Genomic DNA, 27,379 nt, shown 5'->3' on the forward strand with positions numbered 1-27,379 from the left:
CCTTATTTCAATATTTTTCTGTGTGATATTAACATATTCTTTTACTACTTCCACAGCAAAACTATATGTACAAGTCATGCACAAAGCGTGCTGGACTGAATTGTCATACCACCCAAAACGGCAGTATAAATAGTGAAAGGATGATGTGTAAAACGCTCCCTCAGTAGATTGACAAAAAAATACTGGAATTTTACACCAATTTTTGCATATACTAGATTGTTGATATTTGTACCTTCATGAATACTACTTCCACTGAAAATAAGATCATATGTAAGATATATAACTTAATTTCAGGTAAGGGTACACTACGTCTAATCCCCATTCACTTTTAGCCCCACCCAATTTACAAAGTTTTTAAAATACCTGAGTGCAAGTACAGTAAAACTTGCCTAATCCGGACACCACTCATTCTTAAGAAATTGGCCGGATTAGACAACATTTTAAACGAATTTATTGAAAAGGACTTAAAAGTTTACATCGTATTAGGCAAGGTTTTGGATTAAACAACATCTGGATTATGCAAGTTTCACTGTAGGTACATTTTAAACTTTACTGGTCAGAGACCACAAGAGCTTATGCGATGGTAATGTGTCCATCAGTATGTAAACAATTCTTCAAAATGCTACTCCTCCTACAGTTTTGGTCTGATTCCAGTTTAACTTGGCACACAAGAAGGCTACACTAGGATACATAATTCTATGTTTCTGTTTTTGATTTCAATGAACGGTGTTGCCTTGGTTACTAAAAATAGAATTTTATGTGAAATATATTCAAAATGCTAATTCTCCTACATTCAGTTTTGGTCTGATTTCAGTATAATTCACCACACAAGTAAGTGGGTACCACAAGTAGACTACAAAAAGATACATCATTCTGTATATCGCTTTTTGATTTCGGTGAGCGGTATTGCCGTGGTTACTAAAAATAGAAATTTCTGTGAAATACTTTGAAAACGCAACTCCTCCTACAGTTTTGATGTGATTTTAAGATTACTTGGCACGTAAGTAGACCTCACTAAGATACATAATACTGTATATCAGATTTTGATTTAGGAGAACAATGTTGCCTTCCTTACTAAAAATTGAAATTTCTGTAAAATATTTTGAAAACGCTCCTCCTCTTACAGTTTTAGTCTGATTTTAATATAACTTTGCAGTTAAGTAGAGAACACTAAGATAAATAATCTGCTTAATGGGTTTTGGTCTCGAACAGTGTTGCCATGGTTACTAAAAATAGAAATTTCTGTGAAAAACTTTGAAAACGCTACTCCTCCTATTTAGGGCCCCGCTCTGCGGGCGCCCTATAGTGATCAGTCTGTCCGTTCAACCGAGATCTCTTGTCCGGAGCATATCTTCTCTCTCCTTGGCCCAATCTGGCTCATACTTCACCCACAGAGTGTCTTTGGGTAAAGGGTGTGCAGTGACCTTGAACCATGTTTCTAGGTCTAAAGTTAAGGTCATAGCAGAATTATGTGAAAAATCCTTGTCCGGAGCATATCTTCTCTCCTCTTGGTCCAATGTGGCTCATACTTCACTCACAGAGTGCCACTGGTCAATGGATGTGCGGTGACCTTGAACGAAGTTTTCAGGTCAAGGGTCAAGGTCAAAAATAGCCTCTCTGTTAAAATCTTTGTTCGGTGCATAATTTCTTTCCAGTCAGCCTCAAACTTTACCAATTGACTTAGGGTACGGAACATTTGGATTTTTCTTCCATATTTTTATAGAGGATATGAACAATTTTCGTAGAGGATATACAACATTCCTGATTTTTGTGCCGTGTTTTGATGGAGGGTATGGAGCACTCATGATTTTCATGCCATTTTTTATTATAACAAGGATGACATAAAGCCCTTTAGACTCAAACAACACATCCCTTAATAGTACGCAAATGTTCCTCTTCAAAATAAACCCTTTTCAGCTTCCTTACATTTTCATGTTCGTTGCTGAAAGCGGGTTCCTTTGAGATGGCCACCATCTCTATGATATCTAGTTTTAGTCTGATTTCAATATCATTATGCACCCGAGTTGATGCATAATTAGGTACAAAATTCTGTCTATTGATTTTTGATTTTGATAATTGGTGTTGCCATGGTTACTAAAAATAGAATTTTCTATTTAAGTACTTAAAAAACGCTACTCCTCCTACCAGGGATGGGGTAATCGTAATCGAGTAATCGTAATCGATTGTAATGATTACTTGTTTTCAAGTAATCGACAGTAATCTGTAATCGAAGAGATTTTCGATTACTTGTTATCGTAATTCAATCGATTACAGCTAAAATTTTCAATGTAATTATAATTACTTTTTCGATTACTTTCGATTATTTTATACATAAATGGATGTTATTTTGGAGAATCATTTCCAGTCAGTCACACATAAATATCAAATATAAACCACCTTGTGTAATGTTTGGATTTCCTAACTTTTATTATCATAAGTTTAATAATTTTCTCAATAAAATTTGCATTATAGACCTTCTGGTCTAGTATTAAATAATTCAGAAGTGCATTTCAACCATTTATTAATAAAATATACAGATTTTTCGTGTGCATTTTACATTTGACCCACTGTCCTCTTGCTGCATGTCCTTTTTCATATTTCAGATGTTGAAAAACTCTGTCTTGTAATAGAAAATTATAAATAGCAAAAACAGATTTAAGTACTATATCAAATATAAATAATTTGGTAAATAAACTACATTGTATTCGAAAAAAGAGAAGATGGAAATACTTATTCATATCTGAAAATGTTTAAACAACTTCAAACTTTTGTTTTAGTAACTTTAAAATTTGCAAAATCATTCTCATGTTTTCATTCAAAATTGTAAGGTTGCTTTCATATCATTGAGAGGTTATAAGTGTCTGTAAGAGAGGGAGTGTGTCACTGTGTTTGCTTATCTTAATTGGCCAATTAATTGACTGAGACATCCCTGATTTGCAGATAATGAGGTGTAAACTGTGAACTACCTAGTGTTTAACTTTCATTCCATTGAAGACAAACAGTATTATTAAAACAATTAATAGCTCTCAAAACAATTATTTCAATACAGAATGAAATTGTTTGAAAAAGACACGTACAGGAATGTTTCATGTGTACTGTCAACATACGGGCAGCCCAAATACTTCTAATGAAGTAATTCACAATAAAATATTAAATAATTTTTGCAACAAGTCAATAAATATGGAGGTTCAGATCCAAGGTTGAAAGGAATAATTAATTCCTTGGCATATCATGTCTCCACTTTCCATGGTAGAGAATCCCTCATTTGGGCATTTAGTGACCTTGACCTACTTTTTGAATTTTATGGCTAATCTTTTTCAAAACAATTAAGGTCGTTAATTCGAATACTGAGAGGTTTAGAATCATTAAATCTTGTAAGATGATGCATCTTGGGGCCGTAAAACATTTTTATTAAAAAGTCACAGTGACCTACTTTTTGAACTTTGCAGGCATTCGATTTTAAAGGCTTAATTTGGACATTTTAAGGCCTATGATCATAAAACTTTGTAAGTTGATGCATCTTGGGTCCTCAAAAAACATCAACTGAAAAGTAGGTCACCGTGACCTACTTTTGAAAATTTATGGCTTTAATTAAATATTTCGGGTACTAATTGGCTTAGAATCATCAAATTTTTTCAGTTGATGCATCATCAAAACTTTGTCAGTTGATGCATCTTGAGTCCTCGGAGTACAACAACTGAAAAGTAGGTCATTGTGACCTACTTTTGAAAATTAATGGCTTTAATTAAATATTTCAGGTACTAACTGGCTTAGAATCATCAAACTTTTTCAGTTGATGCATCTTGGGTCCGCAGAGTTAGTTGACTGAAAAGGAGGTCACTGTGACCTATTTTTGAAATTTTATGGCTTTATTTAAATATATCAGGTACTTATTGGCTTAGAATCATCAAACTTTGTCAGATGATGCATCTTGGGTCCTCCAAGTATGTCTCCTGAAAAGTAGGTCACTGTGACCTACTTTTGAAATTTTATGGTTATAATTTTAAAAATATTTTAGGTATTAATTGGCTTAGAATCATAAAACTTAGTTGATGCATCTTGGGTCCTCAGAGAATGACAAGTGATAAGTAGGTCACCATGACCAACTCAAAAGTAATAATTGGCTTAGAATCATCCTAAAATGTAGGTCATGATGACCTACCTTTGGAATTTCAAGGGTTCATCTAAATATACAGGATACTTAGAGGCTTCAAATAGAAGTGATAGGTTGTATAGTGTATCAGAAGAGCGATTCAAGGCCCTTGGGCTTTTTGTTTTTATTTCAATGAGCGATTTTACCATGGTTACTAAAAATAGAAATTGTAAAATTCTCTCAGTAGGCTTCTCCTCATACAGTTTTACTCTGATTGCAATAAATCTTGCCACGAAAAGAGACTAAACCAAGGATCATTATTCTATTTATTGCTGTTGAAAAGTTTCATGTCCAAATGCTACTTTTCTCTTACTTTGTTATAAGTACAGATTGGTCACTATTTTTATAAAATCTATATGTGAAAGGAGAAAATTGTACCTCGTGTGCTCGATTCATGTGTCATTTCTATTCACTATTCAAATCATTGCAGATGTATTAGAATTAGTCATTTTAATCCACTATTAAATTTATTGTAGATTTATTAGAATTTGTCATATCAATAGGGACCCCTTACATAAGTTATGGCAATTCATCCTTTTCGATGATCTCATGCCCAGGAGGGTATGAACAATGGTTTGGGGGAATGTTTTTGTTATGGAAGTAGTTAAAGAGTAAGTGACCAGGTTCAATTTTTTGGAGCAGGTCCATTCCAAAGCAGCTATAAGCCCTAGTTGGTGATTAAACTTGCATTGATGATCCAATTGAGGGATGCACACCGCCAGACTTGCTTCAATGCTTGATCTTACCTACTTTTTCTAGGTAACTGAACAGGCTCAAGTTTTTAGAGCAGGTCCATTCCAAAGTAAGCATAAGCCATATGGTAACTTGCAATATATTATTAACAAGTCTACCTGGATCCGGTTCCACGAACGTTAGTTAAATTTAACTGGCCGTTAACTTTGCGTTATCCTGACGTTAAATTTAACGGTGAGTTAAACCAGTTGCACAAAAGTTAACTAACAGTTAAAACCTAATTAATTTTCTGATTTAACTAACAGATTTAACTGAGGTTATCTAGGTACATTAAATATTTAATTAAGCATTAAAATCAAAATTGCGGACTTGTTATCATTTCAAAATTTCTTTGCGTGGAAGGAAGAACTTATATAGAGATAATAGAAATGTCTGACTTGAGCTACATGCAAATTTAATCCCAATTTCGATTTAGGCAAGATTGTATTATACATGTATATATTGCGGATACATGTTGCGATATTATCTGCAAAGAACAACAAGACGAAATCATTCCATATGAGTGGAGATGTAGGTACATTTTTTTTATCCGATTATGCATACAATAAATTTCATTATATTTTATCAAAATGATCATCATTTAAAAAAATCTTAACCTCAGACAAGTTACTGAAAAGTAGGTTAATCGTTTAATTCAAACTTAAGGCACGTAAAACGGGGAGGGGGGTGGGTGGGTGTTCCTCTCCCACTTTTTAAGAGATTTTTTTTATTATTATTATTTTCAATTTCCCTCCCAAAATTAATGCCTCGTGTTAGACCTTAATACTGAATACATACTCACTAATTATTCTATTTATTGCTGTTGCAAAGTTTCAAGTCCTAGACTTAGTGCAACATTTCTCTTCCTTTTTTATAAGTTCAAACCAGTAGAGCTACAGTCTCATTAGAGACTTCTGGTTGTATTATATATACATTATAACTAGAAATATGTCCATAGGACATGAATGCCCCGCCGAGGGTATATTAGTAATGCAACATTTTAACACAAATTGAGAAAAGTGAGGTCAAGGTCAAAGGAAAGGTCAAGGTGAAAAAATATTGATGCAGTTGAATAGCTTACATCAGTATGTATCGATTACACTATCTTGAATGGTATCTTTAAAACTGAGCTAAACACTAATTTAAGAAAATTGAGGTCAAGGTCAAAAGAAAGGTCAAGGTCAAAAAATGTTGATGCAGTTGAATAGCTTACATCAATATCTATCAGCATAAATAGTTTGATAAAAATATCTTGGATAGTTTCTTTGAAACTGAGCTTTGAACAGAGCTAATCGCAAAGTGTGACGGAAGGACAGAAGGACGGAAGATGGACATGACAAACACTATATGCCAAGGCCATATTCATGGAGGGGCATAAAAATTCTTCTATAATTCTCTTATTCAATTGCATTTTATAATAGATTGATGAAGGGATGATACTATGACAATGAAGCAATAGTTTGATAGCACTCATCTGGAAAATATAGCTCAAATCCAGCATCTGAAGTCAGTCTGGTAGTGTGCATCCCTACTTGCATCATCATTTCAAGTTTAATCACCGTAAGACTTAAAGATACTTGGGAATGGACCTGCTCCAAAAACTTTAACCTGTTCAATCACCCATTAGATGTAGCTCAGATCCAGCATCTGAAGCAGGTATGGTAGTGTGCACCCTTAGATGCAACATCCATGCAACACTGGTCATCCTAGAGCATTTACAGTTGAACTGATATATCAAACATTGATATCTGGATTACCATGGTATGCTGAAGTGAATTGGAAGTCCAAACCATGGTTTCTTTGCCTATTTTAACCTCAATATCTCAAGCCCACAGATATCTCAAAGTTTTTTCTGTGTCATCGAGTTCAAAATAATAGGCTTTGACTGTAATCACTTAAGAATGCACCTTCTCCAAAAACTTTAACTTGGTCACTCATCCAGAAATGTATGTCAAATCCAGCATCCAAAACAAGTCTGATATGTGCACCCTTATATGTGTCATCCATGCAAGTTTGGTCACCATAAAGCTTGAAGTTACTTGGAAATGGACATGCACAAAAATAATAACTTGTTCACAGACAATGCACAATGATTGAAAAAAAAAACAGATAACAATCCGACCTAAAAAACACAAAACAGCATGTGTTTATCTTTCATTTATTTTTCATAAATGGGTGGGGGGGTGGGGGGGGGGGAAGCAAAAAAGTTAAATCAATAACCAAATTTTTCATTTAGAAATGTCTTTCCATCTCCTGATTGATCTACAAAATTAAAAAATCAAGAGTTCAATAACTGAGATATTTAATAGAGATTTTTAAAAAGAAAGCACATGTACTAATCATGTATGAATTTTGAGTCACTCATATAAATCCAGAACAAATTACTCAATTCAGCATTAGAATAACATATACAGTAAAACACACTTATAACAAAGTGCCAGGGACAATTTTGCTTTGTTATAAACATAATTTTAAGCTAACAATATATTTTTGAGCCACTGGGAATGATAATCACTTCATTGTAAGCATAAATTCCTTATAAGCAAGTTCACTTTAAGCATGTTTTATATTTATTGTACTTCTACTGAATCACTTTTAAATGAACAAGACTTACTTTCTGGAGGGACCCACACAGCGTAGTCTGGATCCTCAGATGAGTAGGACGATCCAAGTTTTACATCTTGTTTTTTTACCTACAGGAATTAAAATGTTTTATTGTTTATGGCCTGCACTACAATACATTGACTCAAACTGGCATATCTACATACCGGTATATCAAAATATGAGTATATTGGAGCACTGAGTGATAAAATGTAAACCATCTTTTATTCATGAGCCAGAAATTTTATGTAGGGGTCACAAGATTCTTTTTAAGTGTTTAACTTTTTAAAGTTAAGATTTTTACATGTAAACATTACTAGTGCTTTTAAAATTTATATATGTACATTTTTTAACTTTTAAATTAAGGAGTGTTTATTTAGTTTTGGGTGTTGTTGGTGAGTAAATCACACAGACTTGTTATGCAGACATATTTCATGAAGCCACTAGCACTTCATGAAAAATATGCAGCCAAGTCTCTGTGATTTACACCAATAACATTCACAAACTGAAACATTTTATCCATTTAAAACCAACAAAAATACACTCAAGATTTGAATATTTCTCTGCCCCTTTTCATTACCTTTTCATTATCATCCCTGTAGCCTTATTGAATATCTCAGTACATGTATCCATTTCTACACATGAGTATACACAAAAATGGCAATTAAGACAATTTCATACTTGATTAATTTTTTATTATGTTTAGGGCTTTATAAATTGTGTATAATAATAAAAATATTAAGAGGCCCATGGGCCACAATACTCATCTGAGTCACTATGGCCTTACTGTTCTTCAGCAGATATTTCCCCATTATATTTCTATGTAAAACATTGGTTGCCCATTGTGGCCCAATCTTACCCACAGGTGTCATGATTTGAACAAGCTTGAATGTACATTACCTGAGGATGCTTTCAGTCATATAAATATGACTATTCATACCTTTGCTGATCTTTTAAAAGAAGATGTTTTACTTTAAAGATTTTGATTTTTTCCTATATATTACTAATATAAAACATTGATCACCTATGGTGCCCTCACTCTACCCTACCCTTATTTAATTTAATTTGAAAATTTCACATAAGAACTAGTGGTCCTCTGGAAGGTTTTAAGATTTTTTCCGATTTCTTCCCATGTAAAACTTTGATCACCTATTATGGTCCCACCCTACCCTGGGGTAAAGACTTGAACAAAATTGAATCTACACATACCAGTAATCTTCATGTAATGAAGCTTTCACATAAGTTTTTTTTTGCCCTGTGGTGTTTGAGGAGAAAATTTTTTAAAATATTTTTCCTATGTAAAAAAGATAGTTTTTGATATCTAGATGTTAATTTATTAAGAGTTATTTCCCATTGCCCATCATATTGGAGGTCAACATACCTAGACCCCTTCATTATTCTACCAATTTTAAAATTGTCATACTGGACATTCAGGTGTATATAACACTATTTTTCTGACAATTATATGTTTGGTAAAGCCTCCTTTAATTCATAATTTTTATTACTCCTTTATATTTCTGCCATACATGTTTAAAATTCATTGATGAAAGGAAAAAAAGGTTCACCAGTTTGACCTCCAAGATCACCAAGGGGAATAACTCTGAGGGAAAATGCTTGTAAGAAAATTATCTTTTGTGGCCCCACCCTACTCCTGTTTTAAGAAACAAACTTCCTTTAGTGATACATTTTGATGAGTGCTATTGAACTGCATCAACAACTTTTTACCTTGACCTTTCTTTGATCTTGACCTCGCTTTTCTTAAATTTGCTTTTAGCTCAGTTTCAAATAAAAATTCAAGATATTTTTATGCAAGTTGGTGCACTGATACACATTTTGGTGAGAATTCATCAACTGTGTCCAATTTTTTTTTTACCTTGACCTTGGGAGTAGGTTATCTATTTTGAAGAAGCTATACCTTAATTGTACTGGTTACATGCTGAAGCACATGTACATGCCATCATACCTTAGGAAGGGGTTTAATTTTCTTTTGTTTCTCTGATTTTCTGTTCTCTTCTACTGTTCCTTTAATGCTGTCTTCCCCTCTCAGCTCAGGAGGAGGCATGGTAGGACCCTTCAATATGGCTGCTGTAGGAGGCACAGCAGAACCTTTTAATAAAGTCACAGTTTCCTCTGATTTAGAGGTCTTATGAATGTTTTCAACATTTTTAACAGTTTTAGTCAATGATTCAGCCTCCACTGTCCCATTTGATCTATTCTGCCCTTCTGTCCCTGAAGTCTTGGTTGATGTATCTACAGAGGAGGAAATGTGTGTGTCTGTGATCTCCATGGAGATTTCCTCTTCTTCCTCCTCTTCCTCAACAATGTTGTCTTCATTTTCAGTGGGTGTCTTTGGAGGGGACTGTAAAATTTACAGATTATCCAGTTAGAACTATAAATCATTGAGTTATTATGTGCTTGCTCTATAGTAACCACTGCATTTAATCATCTTGTTGTATGTCAGAATTTTAACTGGCACAAGTTAGGGAGAGGGCGAAATAAGTTTTAAGAACTTGTGCCCAATCCCATTGTATATATATTGCAATAAAATATGTTCACTTCAAACTGGCACAATGAGACTTAATTTTTAGCTCATCTCAGTGAAGTCTCAATGAGCTTATGCTATACCTCTTACGCCTGGTGTTGGCAATAGCAGGTTTAAGTTTTTGGGGCAATTTCATTCCAAAGTAACTACATGTATAAGCCTTATTTTGACCAAACTTGCATGGATGATGCATCTAGGGATTTGACCTAGATTTTCATGATGAGTGACCCAGTTAGTCATAGGGGCAAGTCCATTCCCTAGTAATTATAAGCCCTTCCTGTTCCAAACTTGCATGAATGATATCTAGGGATGCAAACTCTCAAACATGATAAGGATGCTGGATCTGACTTACATTTCCTAGTTGAGTGACCAGGTAAAATTTTTTTGGAGCAAGTGCATTTGCAAGTAACTACCAGAACACACTTTGGATGCTGGATCTATCTTACATGTACATTTACAAGATGAGTGACCTGGGTAAAAGTATTTGAGTTCATTCCCAAGTATCTACAATGTTCTTTGCTGACAAAATGATTTGACCTATATTTTCCAGATGAATGACCAGATTAGAATTTTTGGAGCACATCCATTACCAAGTAACTAATAGCCCTATGTTAATCAAACTTTCATGGATTATGCATCTAGGAATGCACACCATCAGACTGACCTACATTTTCTAGATGATAGACTAGTTGTAGCTTTTGGAGCAAGTCCATTGCCAAGTAACTATTAGTGCTACCCAGATGAAATGTGCATCGGTGAATCTACTAATGCACATTATCAAAAGATTCATTTGTTGTGAGACTCTGCCTTGATTCAAGGTAATATTTGTCGAGGTGAACTTTGTAATCATTGATTATCTATTGTTCATATTTTGATAACTCAAGTGCTTATTGACCAGTTGTCTTTGTATTCACAATACAGATAAGCAACAATTAATGGTGCAAATTATAAATTTTGGGGTTACATAATCAAAGATCAAGATCCTTAGGTCAAAATAACACATTAAATTTTAAGTTGTTGATCAGCATGACCTCATACTCATTGACATCCCAACTAGATGTAAAACATATTTCATAAAATGAAAAAGTTTTGTTGAAACAATCTTGAAATGAACGTCATAAAACAATAAATAAGTTTGACCAATGCTGAACAACGATATCTGGAGCTTGGATAAAAAGTAAATACAGGAGAATGCAATTGTACCTTAGGCTTAGGATTTCCAAGTGGCTTCTTCAGTCTGCCAAATGTATAATGGGCTTTGTCTGCCCTTGCCTTCACTGCCACATTGTTACTGCATTGTAAATAAAGAAGAATTAATGTACTTAAATCTAACTATCAAGATCCATATTTACTCTTTTCATGTAGCCTATGCTTGTCAAAATAAAACAAGTACATTCAAATACAATCAGTACAAACATGCACAGATATATCTATTTAGGTTTATAATACCTTTAACATCACTTCAAGGGTTGGAAAAGAATTATCGGTATGACAGTCTTAAAATCTGTTAAAAACTTTTTAAGTAAAACAGCCTTAATAAAATTGGCTACCTTTTCAGTTCTGGCAGGGCTGCTGGTTTAGCCACATTGATGAGCTTCTGTAATTTCTGTGCTTCCTTCCTCAGCTCCAGGAGTTGTCTCTTTAGTTTCATCTTTGTCTTGGTATCCATGACTCCCGATTTAATGGCTGACATGTAGGCATCCAGGGCATCCATTCCTTCTTCCTGCATTGCCTCAGTCTCTGTATTAACAACATAAAATGATTTCAAATTTAAGAAATTGAATTTTACACAACTCTAAAAAGCATCTGGAAAAAGTTATCAAGTGACATTTTTGGTGTGATTTCTATTTAAGAAATAAGTGATAATGGTTCATTGTCACAAGACAGTAAATTTACAGACTAACTTATTGCAGCACTGTAATTTAAAAAAAAAAGAAAATTACTGGATTTTTCCTATCAGTTTATGTTTCTATGTAAAATTTCAGAACCCCTCCCTGAATCCCTCCTGGTGTAATGGGCTATAGACTGAACAAAATTAAATCTGAACTACAGAGGACATTAGGAAGCTTCCACAGGTTTTACAACTTCAGGTTCCTAGAAGCTTTTTTTTTAAATGATCCCAGCCTATTTTCATAATTTCTTCATTATCTCCATTTAAAAAAGGACATGGACATTTACATATTAAAATTATTTCCCATAAGCAGTGGATGCTTTGTGTCAAGTTTGGTTGAAATTAGCAAAGTGTTCTGGAGAAGATGGAGCATGTGAAAAGTGGACACAGAACAGAAAACAGAGGGATGAAAACTGATAGCAGTAGATTAAGTTCAAATATAAATTTTATTCTATGTTTATGAAGAGAGCTTATATAGGCAGTGTGTCTGCCACCCAATTCTATTAAGTATTTAACATAATAAAAAACTGTTTAAATAAAAAAAGAATATATCAAATGTTACATGTATATATATTCAGGAACAACTTTACACAGTAATTCAGCACAATGTAAACGATAAAATTCACAAGTCTCTAACAAACTACTTATTTAAATTTACTTTTACATGGTAAATTGCATGCAATCAAATACCTTTCTTTGCTTTGGCTAAATTTTCTTCAATGTCTTTTATTTCTCTCTGTAAGTTGTCAAGTTTCTCTGTCTGTAAAATTTTTAAAAGGAGGTTATTTACATCTACATATGTATATATATATATATATATATATATTATAGGGTGATTTTATACAAAGTACTAGCTTTATACATCAAATTGAAATGGTGAAAATGCACTAGCATTACTTGCCAAAAGAACATAAACCCAGAGCTAATATAAATACAATCTTTTCTAAACATGGTATTTAATGCGTACAGTCTTTTCATTTGTATTTTTTTTTTTGAATGACATTATTTAAAAGCTTGTCAAAGTGTCATTCATCTATGGCATTACTATCCAGGTAATGGAATGTATTGAATAAAGCATGACCCTTTGTGAGTGATATCTTCCAAGTGTATCAATTAACAAGAGGCCCAAGGGCCTTAACGGTCACCTGAGTATAATACAACAATTTAGAAGTTAAATACACTGATAGATGAAGCTTTGTTGCCCTAAAGCAAGAAAAGTAGGAAAATCAGGATCAACAAAATAATTAGTCTAGTATTCAGTATCAACTCATAACTTAATCTTTCCCCCACTTAACACTATCACCATGCAGACTACTAACAAACTATTAGTGCTTCTGTACTATTTTTAAACCCATATTAAGACCTCTAGCATTGACCTCTCTTATGGTCTTTGAAGAACTTTTAATAAGATAAGTTATTTTTGTCTCATTTTTATTTATCTATTACTTACAGGTCTACCTGATTATTAAAACTAAGAAAATACTTTTTGAATTATACGATAAACATTCTTGCATAATTATCTTATTCTATTAACCTTTCAAATACATTATTTACAGTGATTAATTATCAAAGGTGAACGGAAAAGGGGAATAACTTCTCTCAGTAGAATACAAATTAATAGAGCCCTGCCCAGGACTAGAATGCTTAGACAAATGGTCCAGATGTTCAAAAATCTGGTAAAAATACGCTTACTTATATCATTTAAACTTTTACTCAGTTTTCTTCCGATATATGCCCAGAAGCAGAGAAGAATTTCACAGGTACAATGCATTTTCACTACAGATTCAACAAAGCCTTACCCTAACACCAGAACCCAAGACCAAGGGTCAAGAAATTTACAAATTTGGAAGAGTTACCCTCATCATCATAACTATGGACTTCGAAGTATTAACACTTTTCCACTATATTATCAAAAGCCCCCCCCCCCCCATCATGCCAGAACCCCTGACCCTAGGACCACAAGATTTAAAAATTCTGTTTGAAACTCCCATTTTCATCATAGCTAAGCAATTTATTTATCAGCTCAACGCTAAGGAGCAGACAGGATTAATTACTGATTAATTAATAGAATTAATGCTTTTTCACTATATAATCAATAGAGCCCCCCCCCCCCTTCCTCAAGAACCCCAAAAACTGAGGCCATATATTTAAAAATTTTGGAAGAGGCATCCTTGCCTATCATAATCATGCACTTAGTTTGTTTAGATAATCTCCAGTAGCAGAGAAGAAGATTTTCAAAGAATCAATGCATTTTCACTATATAATCAATAGAGCCCCGCCCTAACACCAGAACCCCTGGCCCTGGGGCCATGAAATTCACAATTTTTGAAAAGGCATCCTTATGCATCAAAACCATGCACTTAGTTTGTTAAAATAATCTCCAGTAGCAGAGAAGAAGATTTTCAAAGAATTAATGCATTTTCACTATATAATCAATAGAGCCCCACCCTAACACCAGAACCCCTGAACCTGGGGCCATGAAATTCACAATTTTTGAAAAGGCATCCTTATGCATCATAACCATGCACTTTGTTTGTTTAAATAATACCCAGGAGCAGAGAAGAAGATTTTCAAAGAATTAATGCATTTTCAGTATATAATCAATAGAGCCCCGCCCTAACATCAGAACCCCTGACCCAGGGGCGATGGCTTTCACAATTCTGGAAGAGGCCCACCTCATCATCATAACTATGTACTTCGTTTATCATCTTAATGCCCAGGAGCAGAGGAGAAGATTTTCAAAGAATTCATGCATTTTCACAATATAGTCAATAGAGCCCCGCCCTAACACTAGAACCCCTGACCCTAGGGCCATGAAATTCATAATTTTGGAAGAGGCTCTCTTGCTCATCATAACTATGTACTTAGTTACTTTATTCAATACCCAGGAGCACAGAAGAAGATTTTCAAAAAATTAATTCATTTTCACTATATAATCATTAGAGCCCCGCCCTAACACAAGAACCCCTGACCCTGGGGCCATAAAATTCACAATTTTGGAAGAGGCTCTCTTGCTCTTCATAACTATGTACTTAGTTACTTTATTTAATACCCAGGAGCACAGAAGAAGATTTTCAAAGAATTAATGCATTTTCACTATATAATCAATAGAGCCCTGCCCTTACACCAGAACCCCTGACCCTGGGGTCATGAATTTCACATTTTTGGAAGAGGCACTCTTGCTCTTCATAACTATGTACTTAGTTACTTTATTTAATACCCAGGAGCAGAGAAGAAGATTTTCAAAGAAATAATGCACTTTCACTATATGATCTATATAGCCCCACCATGGGGCCAGAACCCCTGACCCTGGGGCCACGAATTTCACAATTTTGGAAGAGGCATTCTTGCTCATCATAACTATGTACTTAGTTATTTTATTTAATACCCAGGAGCACAGAAGAAGATTTTCAAAGAATTAATGCATTTTCACTATATAATCATTAGAGCCCCGCCCTAACACCAGAACCCCTGACCCTGGGGCCATGAATTTCACAATTTTGGAAGAGGCACTCTTGCTCTTCATAACTATGTACTTAGTTACTTTATTTAATACCCAGGAGCAGAGAAGAAGATTTTCAAAGAAATAATGCACTTTCACTATATGATCTATATAGCCCCACCCTGGGGCCAGAACCCCTGACCCTGGGGCCATGAATTTCACAATTTTGGAAGAGGCATTCTTGCTCATCATAACTATGTACTTAGTTACTTTATTTAATACCCAGGAGCACAGAAGAAGATTTTCAAAGAATTAATGCATTTTCACTATATAATCAATAGAGCCCCACCCTATCACCAGAACCCCTGACCCTGGGGCCATGAATTTCACAATTTTGAAAGAGGCATTCTTGCTCTTCATAACTTTGTACTTAGTTACTTTATTTAATACCCAGGAGCAGAGAAGAAGATTTTCAAAGAAATAATGCACTTTCACTATATGATCTATATAGCCCCACCCTGGGGCCAGAACCCCTGACCCTGGGGCCATGAATTTCACAATTTTGGAAGAGGCATTCTTGCTCATCATAACTATGTACTTAGTTATTTTATTTAATACCCAGGAGCACAAAAGAAGATTTTCAAAGAATTAATGCATTTTCACTATATAATCATTAGAGCCCCGCCCTAACACCAGAACCCCTGACCCTGGGGCCATGAATTTCACAATTTTGGAAGAGGCACTCTTGCTCTTCATAACTATGTACTTAGTTACTTTATTTAATACCCAGGAGCAGAGAAGAAGATTTTCAAAGAAATAATGCACTTTCACTATATGATCTATATAGCCCCACCCTGGGGCCAGAACCCCTGACCCTGGGGCCATGAATTTCACAATTTTGGTAGAGGGCTCAATGCTTGTTACAATGACGCCAACAGTTTGACTGCTTGATGTCCTGGAGTAAAGAAGAAGATTTTTAAAGATTGCATTATTTTTGGTGGTTTTAGCCCCACCCCTCAGGCCCCAGGGGGGCAGGGACCATGAAATTCACAATTTTTGTTCCCCTTCACCCATAGATGCTATATGCCAAATTTGGTTGAAATTGGTTAAGCGGTTTCAGAGAAGAAGCTAAAAAAGTTCAAATGTTAACACACGACGCACGCCGACGGATGAGAACGGATAGCAATAGGTCACCTGAGTGACTCAGGTGACCTAAAAATACAAACATTGTTGAACTGTAAATGGTTCATCAGAATACATAATGAATGTGATAAAACTTTGTTAGTAATAATGATACACATGTAAATGAGGCATAAAATGCAGCAATATGTCACACAGCAATTTGAAAATGCTGCTGAATGCATTGAAACTAAATTATAATCTATGTTCTAACTTGGGTTTTTAAATTCCTGAACCTAAATAAAAAATTTTCTCATGTAGGAACACTGCAATGTTAAATTGATATTCAAAGTAAAATGTTTCTACCAGAGATTCATAAGTTTCCACTTGGTCGTTCATTTTTCCTGCTTTCTGCATTCTCTGTTTCCGCTTCTTCTCTATGTCTCCTGTACGATCGAGAAACGTGTCATCATCACTGTCATAGAAATCATCTTCCTCCCAGTTCTTTTTCTTCCTCTTACGACTTTCTGTAATAATTAAAATTAGGTCGCATTTGGTACAGCACAAATAAAGAGTACAGCAAGGGTAAATGATGCATCCATAAAGAACTGTGGCTGAAGTATTCACCTCTGAATCTAGAGTCAGTCAGACTGAAATAACTCCACAAGAACAACACAATTAGAAAATGCTAGGTAAATCAACAGCCACCATGGTCTTATCATAAGCTGATGGAGAGTTTCTATCAATTCTTTTTTTACCAACAACATCTGATGAGATTCTGAATCTTTTACAGAAACGACAATTGTAAACTTATAATCCTTTTCTAAGGCATTTGTACTACAGAATTTTTCAACAGTTTCTACTTTTTTTTAATCTCTGACTTTTAGAGAAACTCACTCAAAACTGGTAACAAAAAAATAATATCTATTGCACACAAGTTTCAATTATCACATCTTTGTAAGGGTTGTTTTGCCAGTTTAAAAGAAATGAATATATCTACTTTCTTTAGAATAAGATAAGAGGCTCAAGTGCCCTTCAGTTGAACAATGTGTCTTTTATTGTAAAAATAGATTTATGCTCAAAAGTCAGCAGGACTCTCCCACATAAATGTTGGGATGGTGCAAGGGCTATTAAAATTAAAAGAATAATGGAATGTTAGTACAATAGAAATGGGAATCACCATGAACCTGAACACTCAAGCTCAATAAAATGGTGCAAATGATGTCGCTGGGGGTTAAGCGTAAAAAAATAATGAAATATCACAGAAAATACTTTTTGAATGAATGCATGAATATGTAACCTTTAAGGCAAAAATACAAAAATGAAGTGAACAAATCATATTGAAATATTTTATTTGGCATATAGTGGTTTTTTGAAACGTACGTTACTGTCGCCAACATCGAATAATTACACTTAAATGGCTATTTTTTGTACAAATAACAGTTGAATCTTAAATTAGATAGCATATGTCTTCAAAACATTTATTTGTAAAATGCTTTTAATAAATTATTGAGCATAATCACAAATATATTACCAAACTTTGATTTGATATCGCGATGTCGCCAGAAACAAAATAAAAACGGACTGTGACATTAAATATAGTATGAGTATTCGGTATTGTATGCCTGTTAGATTGGAATACGTTTTATTTTGAAGGAAACTTCTTGACAATTAAAAATAAATGGTACAAAGCCTTGTATATGCTACCAATACTTTGAAATTACATTCTATCTTCCTGTTTTACATGCGTATGGATAGGCATGAAACATTCGTTGTATTAGTTTAATAGATGAAATAGAATGATATCATAGTTAAACATGTGATACTTTTTCTTCTATCCAACAGCTGTATTCCATGCTCCAACCATGATTTAACAATGTCTTATTGTTAGCTTACTATTTAAGAGAAAATGATTAAATGAAACAACCGTTACCGAAACATTCGTTACCAAACCTCTTAAAAAAGAACGATTTATGAGTTCAAACATCTTCTGCACATATACGTGGTCAAATATTTTGCGCCAGTATTCAAATTTTGACATCCGGAGTACGGTACTGCCTTTTTATGATTTTTTTTCTAAAGTCTAGACAGTGTTGGTGAGTTTGTTTTCTAGAATACAATAACAATGAATCAAAAGGAATGAATTAGTATGTAACTGTTAATATTTATATAACGACCGACAACAACTACGCAACCAGTATCAATCTACACCTGAACGTCCTCTATTAGTCTTGAAAGGTGTTGAAACATTCGTTACCGAAGGTAACGAATGTTACAAAATTTTTAACAAATCATATATCAAAATTGCAACAATATTTACAGAATTTCTTTCATGACTAATTGTTCGAATGTAAACTTTATTGATTGATTTGTATCATTTAAGCTTAAGTTGCATAAATTTTAATATAAACTGATTCTAGAGACGCATTATTGAACACACACATTACTTCTGAAGAAAAACATTAATTGAAATTATTTTGAAAGACATTTTTAGATTGAATCATATGATATTGATTAAACAAAGGCTTGAGTTTCTATTCTGAATCTACATCAGGGTTTTTTGTTTCTCTCTTATAATTTTGATACTGTTAAACTCGCAGTTTATGTTAAGTAACGTACGTTTCAGCATATTATTTTAGTTGAAGTATGGCAATGACCCAAGCAAAAATACGAAGGAAGTTTCCATTGATGGTTAAATGATTTCAAGCTAAAAGTCATCAGAAAAATTGTTATTTACATTATTTTAGGTTCTGTTCAAACGTCTATACAGACAATTTTACATATATCTCTTATCCGTTTGTACATATAGTACAGTTCAAGGAAAATATGACACGATGATATATATGATGCAGTTCAAATTATGATTTCTTTTGACATTTTCAATACCATGGCACAAGAAGAGCAGAAATTACATCTCATGAATTGGTCCATTTTGTTGGAATTAATCTTAAAAACAGTAAATATTACTTCTCATGAAACATTCGTTACATATGAACGTTGTTGCCTTTGAAAGTGTAAATAAGAACAAGACCACAATTCATGAACAACATTTTATTTAACGTTTCTATAAATGGATCCTCTATTTATTTAGAACCCCCATTTGCGCCGGGCAGATTTGATTTTTCTTGAGGCATATTTGAAATATAAAATTTTAGAGATATGTCAAATTCATTTGAAGAAAAAAATATAATACGACAATTTGACTGCATCAATTCATAAAATACATTATGACAGTTGACCTTTTTTGTCTTATCACGAAAGTAAATAGACTGGTTTGCTTTTGACATTGAGGATTTATTACAATCTATATTATTTCATCCTAAAATCTTAAAGGAAAACTATTATATGATACGTAACGCTTGTTTCTCAGCAAATAATGATCAACAATACACCTTTATTTCAACTTGACGTAATTTCTTAACCAATGAACTTAACTTGAAAAATCTTTGGGAATACAAACTTGATATGTTGATCTATCCGAAAATCTTATTAGCAGATGGATAATCAAAAGTCGATTTTTGAAGGAAAAATATCTTGAATTGCACCAATTTATTGAGTTTGGGTGTGAAGCATATTTTATAGACAGTAACGTTTAGATATAATCTTTTCTGAAGTGAATAACAAAAAAAAAAATTAATATGTTTTTGAATATGGGTTAGTTAGTAAGTGAGGAAACTCAATTACAAATGCCTTTTGGGAAAAACTAACTTTTTTTTTTTATGATGGGAATGGTGCTGAATATCGGCTACAATTATATAGAATTAAGAGTCTAGTGACGATGTTTCTACATGTATATTGTTTTAAATATAAAAGATTTCCACAAGGTATCAAAAGAAAGAGTTAATTAAATGTTTTACATGTAGTATTAGACTGTTAAGAGGAAAAAACATTTTTTTTTACCATGAGTTGCTGCCCTTAGTAGACCCATTCTGTCCAGCATACGACAAGCCTCTAGAGCACATTGAATAACAGACTCCTTCTTCTTTCCAGAAACAATGGCCTCAGCCACCATAGGCTCTCCTGTAGGGGTGTCCACTGGTAATCTTACAAAAAACACACAAAGGACATAGAACAAATTAGCCAAGTGCTCTAAATAAAAACTTTCTCTGAGAAGACTAAATTCTGACTTAAAAGTACTGCAGATGAGTCTAATGACTTACTCTACTGTGCATCTAAATTTTCCTGTTCCATTTTCTTGGACATTGTATTCTGGTTCTTCATATCCTATAAACAACACAAAAATGAATGAAACTAAATGCCAGTATTTATAGTGCTTTCTTTTTAAAATTTCATTAAAAATTGCTTGGTACACAAATGATTCTGTGGGAGATAACAGGCCAAAGATTTATCATTATGCAAAAATTTAACAAATCCCAAGGGAAAAATGACATCAAAGAGTGCACAAAATTTTAAGTTGAAATTCTTTGTCCAAAATATCTGAGTTTATAAATCTTTTTGACTGTTGTAAGTCTATTTTGATATACAGGCAATAAACCAATACACAGGGTACCAGTTTTGTCATATAGAGCGAAGATTTTGTAATCGCACAAGGCCTGAAGATTTCTGAAATTGCAAATCTAAAGAGATTTTTTTTTTTTTTGATAATAGAAATGGTCAATCCATGCTGTTTTTATTTAAAGATATCTTACCTATTAACAAAGGTATTAGGCTTAAATTTTTAAGGCCATAACAAAAATGTTATCAAAATGATATTTTTCTATAATATTAGTTTTGATTTCAGGAAATTTTTATTTTAATATACATATACAAATCCACCTCAGTTTCAAAGAATCGTTGATCTTTGAAGATAAGCTCTAAACTTGATATAAAGAGATGAGAATAATAAATCTTGAGATAGCCTACTTGTGTATCAAGGTTTTATTGAAGTCAGGACAAAACTGCAGAAAGATTAGAATTTTAAACAAATTTCAAATATTTTTCTATGTTTAGTAACCATGGCAGCATGATTCTTCAAAAATAAAAAACCAACATAAAGAATTATATACCTTGAATAAGTATGTCTATGTACCATGTACTAGTATACCTATATATTGGTATTTTGTTTTTCTTTTTTAGGGGAGAGGGGATTATTTTCTCTCTTTCCCATATTTTTTTTAAGGTTCATTTTCTTTTCTTTTCTTTTCTTTTATTTATTTCTTTTTTTTTTTATTTGGATAGAACTCCTGATGATTTGATGAAACAAAATGTAATTTTTTGTGACAGTTGTTTGACATACCTTCTCTTTCAAAATATCCTTTGAGTGCTTTTTTGGGATCATCTATATAGAGTTGCTCATTCTCAGTGTTTATGATGCTGGCAAATGGATTATCAGCTTCATCTTCTTCTGCATCCTCACCTGGAAATAATCCATAATTTTTAACGCTATCTTTCATCTACAGCCTACTCCGGATATATTGAAATTCAGGGGACAATTCAAATTATTTCAATATATCCGTAATTCAATATAAGCGAAATGGATCGACTGGCGTGAAGCCGCCATTTCTAAAAGTTCAATCCCGATCTAAAATAAAGAACAAACCCAAAAAAAAAATTAATTTGGTCATCATTTATCTATTACAGTGAACAGAGTACATGGAATACTAGTCCTTGAAAGTTTAAATTAAAAAAAAAATCGGTTAGTTTTGTTTTGTTTTTTTTTTTTTGTTGCATTCATTATCATTTTAATTTCCCGATCGCATTCTTTTACGTTTTGGAGAAAAATCACCGGACACAAAGCTTCAATTACTGCTGAACACTGCTTGTATATCATCCTAAGTGTACTCGGGTTAATTTCAAAATTCTTAGCTACTTCGGATTTAATTAGGCTTTGTCTTCTTATCAAAAGCCATAACTAGTTCGTATTTAATGTCCCAGAGATAAGGTTTTTTCTTTTCTGAGGGGTTCCCATATTGCGTCTAGCCTCAATATACGCGAAAACAAAGAATTCAACAGTAAATAAATTTTATTATAAAAGCAGTATAAAAACACATAGGGTGAGAAGTTATTAATTCACACCTTTGTATATCAACTGGTCAGTCAGGCATAATTACTGTCACCAACCGTAATGACAGCCGCCAGGGAGTACTTCAATATAACCGTTATGAAAACAACTCATTATCACATCTAGGGACCGATCAGTGGCTTCAATATAAGCGATATTTCAAAATAGCCGATTTCAATATAACCGTTATTTTAATGCAAAGAAAATGAGAGGCTAAAACAGGGGATTTATTTTTATTTCAAAATAAGCGGAATTTCAAAATGAGCGATTTCAATATAAGTGGAGTAAGCTGTATTTTGATCTACATGATTTGTATGGTAAAAGCTTCTTAGCTTCAGAACCATAAACAGGAGGTGTATTGGCAGTTTCTCTCCATATAATACTGCAACATAAAATCATGTAGAAATATAACCCCTGAATTTTAATTCCATCAACTTTCTTACTCCTTTTGTCTATTTTTCAAACATAACAAGAGGCCCATGGGCCTTAACAGTCACCTGAATATCATGAGTTTTTTAGGCTATGACCGTTTTTGGCCCACCTGGAACTAGTTAGACTTATATCACATACATTTTACAGCTTGGTGAGAACTCCTTAATCATTATCAAATTTATGAAGCTTGCCCCTATAAATCCATGAGTAAATGAAATAAGGAACATTGTAAAATAAATTTCAATATATGAGCCCCCCCATTCAAATTTTTTTTAAAGATTTCGCCCCCTATAAATTCATGAGTAAATGAAATAAGGAACATTGTAAAATAAATTTCAATAAATGACCCCCCCCCCCCATTCAAAAATTTTTAAAAGATTTTTTCCTATTCCTACATATCACTTTGCTCCCTAATTGTGGCCCAAATCTTCTCCAGGACCATTATTGGAACAAATTTGAATCTGCATTACCTGAGGATGCTGGCATATCATGACCCTGCTGTTCTCAAGAAGAAGAATTTGAACAAACTTGAATTTACACTATGTAATGAACCTTTCACCTATGTTTAATTTTTTCTGGTCCAGTGGTTCTTATAAAGACGATTTTTAAAAGATGTCATAAAAAATTTTCACTTACCCTTAATTATCTCCCCTTGAAAGAGGGCATGGCCCTTTATTTGAATAATGTTGAATCCCCTTCACCCAACCATGCTTAGTGGAAAAGTGGCAAGTTTGGTTGAAACTGTCTCGGTGGTTCTTGAGAAGAAGTCAAAAATGTGAAAGTTTACAGATGAACAAACACTTATGCCTGACAAAATGTGATCAGAAAAGCTCACTTGAGCTCAGGTGAGCTTAAAGTATGAATTAAGTTTTACATATATAATTGACTTGGAAGCCAAAACATGATGCATAATACATAGTCCTTTATCAATATTGGAGTAGAATGTGCTTATAGGTCAGCTGAGTATGCAGTCTGACAGAGTGGTGTGATGTCACACACATACTGGAAACTTTAGCAATTTCTGAATCAAAGTGAGGTATGCAAACTATAATGTACTGATATTTGGCCAATAAAACTGGCATCCATTTTTTTTTTATTTGAAAAAAAAATTTGCTATTAGACAATTCAAAATTTAGCATACCATGCCACTTTCTACATACTTTTTTTTTTATTTGTGTTTTATAAGTTTTAATAAAGTTTTATAGCTATTATAATATTCACTAATGATTTTTCAACTTAATTTTTGATAATCTTTATAAATCAACAAGAAAAATGTTATTTTCCATACCCATTCCCCATGAGCAACCTCTTGCCTCTTCTTTAGCTTTCAGTTCTTGTATTTTTCTTTCTTCTTCTGCCAGTTCTGCCTGCCTGAGGAACTCTGCCTCTCTCTTCTGCTTTTCTCTCTGTTGTTTCATCTCTTCTACACTCAGATCTGATTCTTCTTCTTTGTCTTCTTCAGGCCCCTGAAATTTTAAATCTTTTTAATCTAAAATTCCCAATTGAAAGGGTACAGGACCCTTTAGCACCATAAGGGTCAATAAAGCCATGGATTCTTTTATAAAAAGCTTTTTATACAGTTTTGGTAAAATTTAACATGTTTAATAGTAGATACATCAAGATACATTGTTTCATTTACTGATTTTCATTTCAATAAATGGTATTAATTGCCATGGTTGGTAAAATGAACTTTTTGTGAAATTATTTCAAAAATCTATCCCACCTGCAGATTTTTTCCAATTTCAGTAACATATGGTACTCACTTTTTTCTACACTAAGGATACAAGGAGTTTTTATTTCAATATATGTATGGTCATGACCATGGTCACAAAAAATAGAAAAAAAAATCCATCTTGAGAGAAACTCCATCAGTCAGTTAATACTTGCATAGATTTTGATTCAATTGCATACAACATATAACTGAGAATTACATTATATGTTAATGTATCTTCCAGGGTTGGAAACTCACTGAAAATAGCAGCCAGCTGCAGGGCTGGCTTCTTTTAAAAGTTACCAGCCCTGCTCAAAACCTGCCAGTCCTGATAAAAATGTTCATTATTATGAATGTATTATAAATTTTGTAACACAGCTGTTCCCGATCAGGGAACCAAAATTGACTTAAAATTTTCACCCTGAAATTTCCGAGTTTCACGACTGTCATATTTTGTCAATCGGGGTAAGAATATCAGGTTTGTTTATTCAATACATAGAGGTTGTTTAATGCATGCAGGTGTTAATTAGGCAAAGGAAATCACTTCTCGCTTGGACGCACACAGCTGTCCAGGTACGGGTATCTAATAGCCTGGAGCAGTTAAAAGGGATTTAAACTATTTATTGACAACCTGAAGGGGTATGCAAGGTGAAACACATAGATTTAGGGTTAATTATCATTTCATTAAAAAGCAAGATTAAACAAAATGAAATGATAAACAAGCAATAAAATCGGAAGCCATATTAGAGACATATAAATGTCTCTGGCTATATATAGATCGTTTTTAAAAACGAAAGTAGAAAAATACAAAGCACTGCTGATTTTAATTTAAAATCTGCCTATATTAAAAATATTGTAAAGTTTACAGGTAGGAATAAGATGAAAATAATTCAGATGAATCAACAAAGATTAATTCATGTCAAGTACACTAAGGAACTGGCTATTAAAATTAGCGCGACCACCAGGCTGTCATCTGAGGACTGTCCCCGCCCGCCTCAGAAACAGACCGCCTCGGGCGGTCTATAATTTCCAACCCTGTATCTTCACATACAAGTACTTCTGACAAGGATAGAAAAAAATATTGATACTTTATTTATGTATAGATGTATCATATCAACCACTCTCTGCATCACAATACGTCATCGTATTGTTACACCCCTATTAAATACTGACTATTCACCTGTAGTATATGTAACCTGGTACTTCCACCAAACTTCAGAACATGCCCAACCCTAATTCTATAATACTTCTTTGGGTACACTTTGTTTTTGTTAATCCAGGTACCATGTGTACTGTCTAGGTCATACAGGTACCAGCCCTTCTCCTGTTGTTCAGTGGGTGTTTTGCAGAACTGAACCACTGCATGATGTCGTGACAATGAGGGATGCTCCATTGGCACATCACAACTTGGCAGCCTCCCAAACACAATATAAGTCTTATCTAACTTAATGTTGTCAATAATGGCTCCATTTTTTATCACTTCAAATTTGTATTCTTGTTCACAGATTCCACCCCAAGAAGGTTCTTTGTAAGGAATGGCAATGCGAGACTGTTGTAACTGCTCGGCTGGTGATAACTTGCTAACTGATTTGGGTTGAATACTTGATGGGAGTTTCTGAGTATCTTTTATCTGTTCTTTTTTAATTTCTTCAGTTGCACGTGATTCCAAATTAATTGTGTCCGTTTTCGTTGTGCTGACGTTTTCTCTCTCGATTCGTTTAGATTTTGTTGGTAGAGTTGGAGTTTTGAAATCGACTGCAGAAATGTTTTCCTTTTTACTGCCACAATTTTCAGTACTTTTCTCACCCACTGGTTCCATATTCTCTACTTTCTCTGAGAATATGTTATTGTCAATATCCATTTCCACCTCTTTTGCCTCCATGTTGAAAATTAAACTTCCGATATATCGCTTACAACATTAAAATTGTTATTCAAAATGCAGTGAGTTTTGATTTTGTTCATTTATGAGCTAAATAAATAATTTATGGAGAAAGATAAAAGAACAAATCAGGAAACAGACATAAGTGTAAGCACCACACACCAATACGCAAATATTATTGCTAATGATGTATGCGATGAAGGAAAGGTTAGCCTAAATCCCGCATCAATCATAGACTAATGGAAGTTCTAAACATCCAGATATAGTTTTTGCATTTAGAATGGACGGAAGTCTACAGTAAATAATATAAGATTTAAAAAAAAATCAAGTTTCCTTAACAATATATTAGACCAAGATAAAGTATAATGTTTTATTTGAATGTATTTTCTCAATGTCTATGAAGATTTTTCCTGTCAGATACCCTATGTTGAAAATGAACTAGATAAACTCTATATGTATAATTAATTTCCCAAAGTCCAAAATGTGTTAAGAGCTTCCTTAATCAGTTAATGCATATGATGTATTGTAAAGAAACTTTTTTCCACTCCATTCTCACAACTAAATATTCTATAATAATAATAGCTAAGATAAATATCATCGTAATACATAATTTTATTTTTTATTCATGTCTCTGATATTTTTTATTATCAGGTTTTATTATTAAATTTCCATTTTATGACAAATACATATATTGACATTCATTGCAAATAAAAGTAATTGATTTAAACTCAATCTTTCAACAATTATCTGGTCAGATAGAGAAATTTTTGTATGTTTACATATTGTGTTACTTTTTCACATTTAAGAATATAATTAAAATCTACAAAAGTTTTGAGAAAATAATTTTTTTTTCTATATTCCGTGGCGTCAGATTTT

The 27,379-nt window shown here is 33.4% G+C and overlaps 1 protein-coding gene across 1 annotated transcript; it reads right to left on the reverse strand.

Annotated features, from left to right (window-relative positions):
• Window positions 1-7,044: 7,044 nt before the first annotated feature.
• Window positions 7,045-26,475, reverse strand: LOC133182167 (kanadaptin-like). Its single transcript, XM_061316906.1, has 12 exons — window positions 25,805-26,475; window positions 24,202-24,379; window positions 21,717-21,836; window positions 20,641-20,704; window positions 20,381-20,523; window positions 16,847-17,007; window positions 12,610-12,679; window positions 11,579-11,768; window positions 11,232-11,319; window positions 9,450-9,845; window positions 7,500-7,578; window positions 7,045-7,147 (listed from the first exon to the last, which is right to left on the reverse strand). Exons 1-12 carry the CDS (start codon window positions 26,441-26,443, stop codon window positions 7,098-7,100), a joined length of 2,178 nt encoding a protein of 725 aa, XP_061172890.1. The 5' UTR covers window positions 26,444-26,475; the 3' UTR covers window positions 7,045-7,097.
• Between the last annotated feature and the right edge of the window lie 904 nt (window positions 26,476-27,379).

Source organism: Saccostrea echinata, unplaced genomic scaffold (genome assembly GCF_033153115.1).
Source record: "Saccostrea echinata isolate AGI-Se365-2 ecotype Australia unplaced genomic scaffold, CSIRO_AGI_Sech_v1 ptg000009l, whole genome shotgun sequence".
Taxonomy (NCBI): Eukaryota; Metazoa; Mollusca; class Bivalvia; order Ostreida; family Ostreidae; genus Saccostrea; species Saccostrea echinata.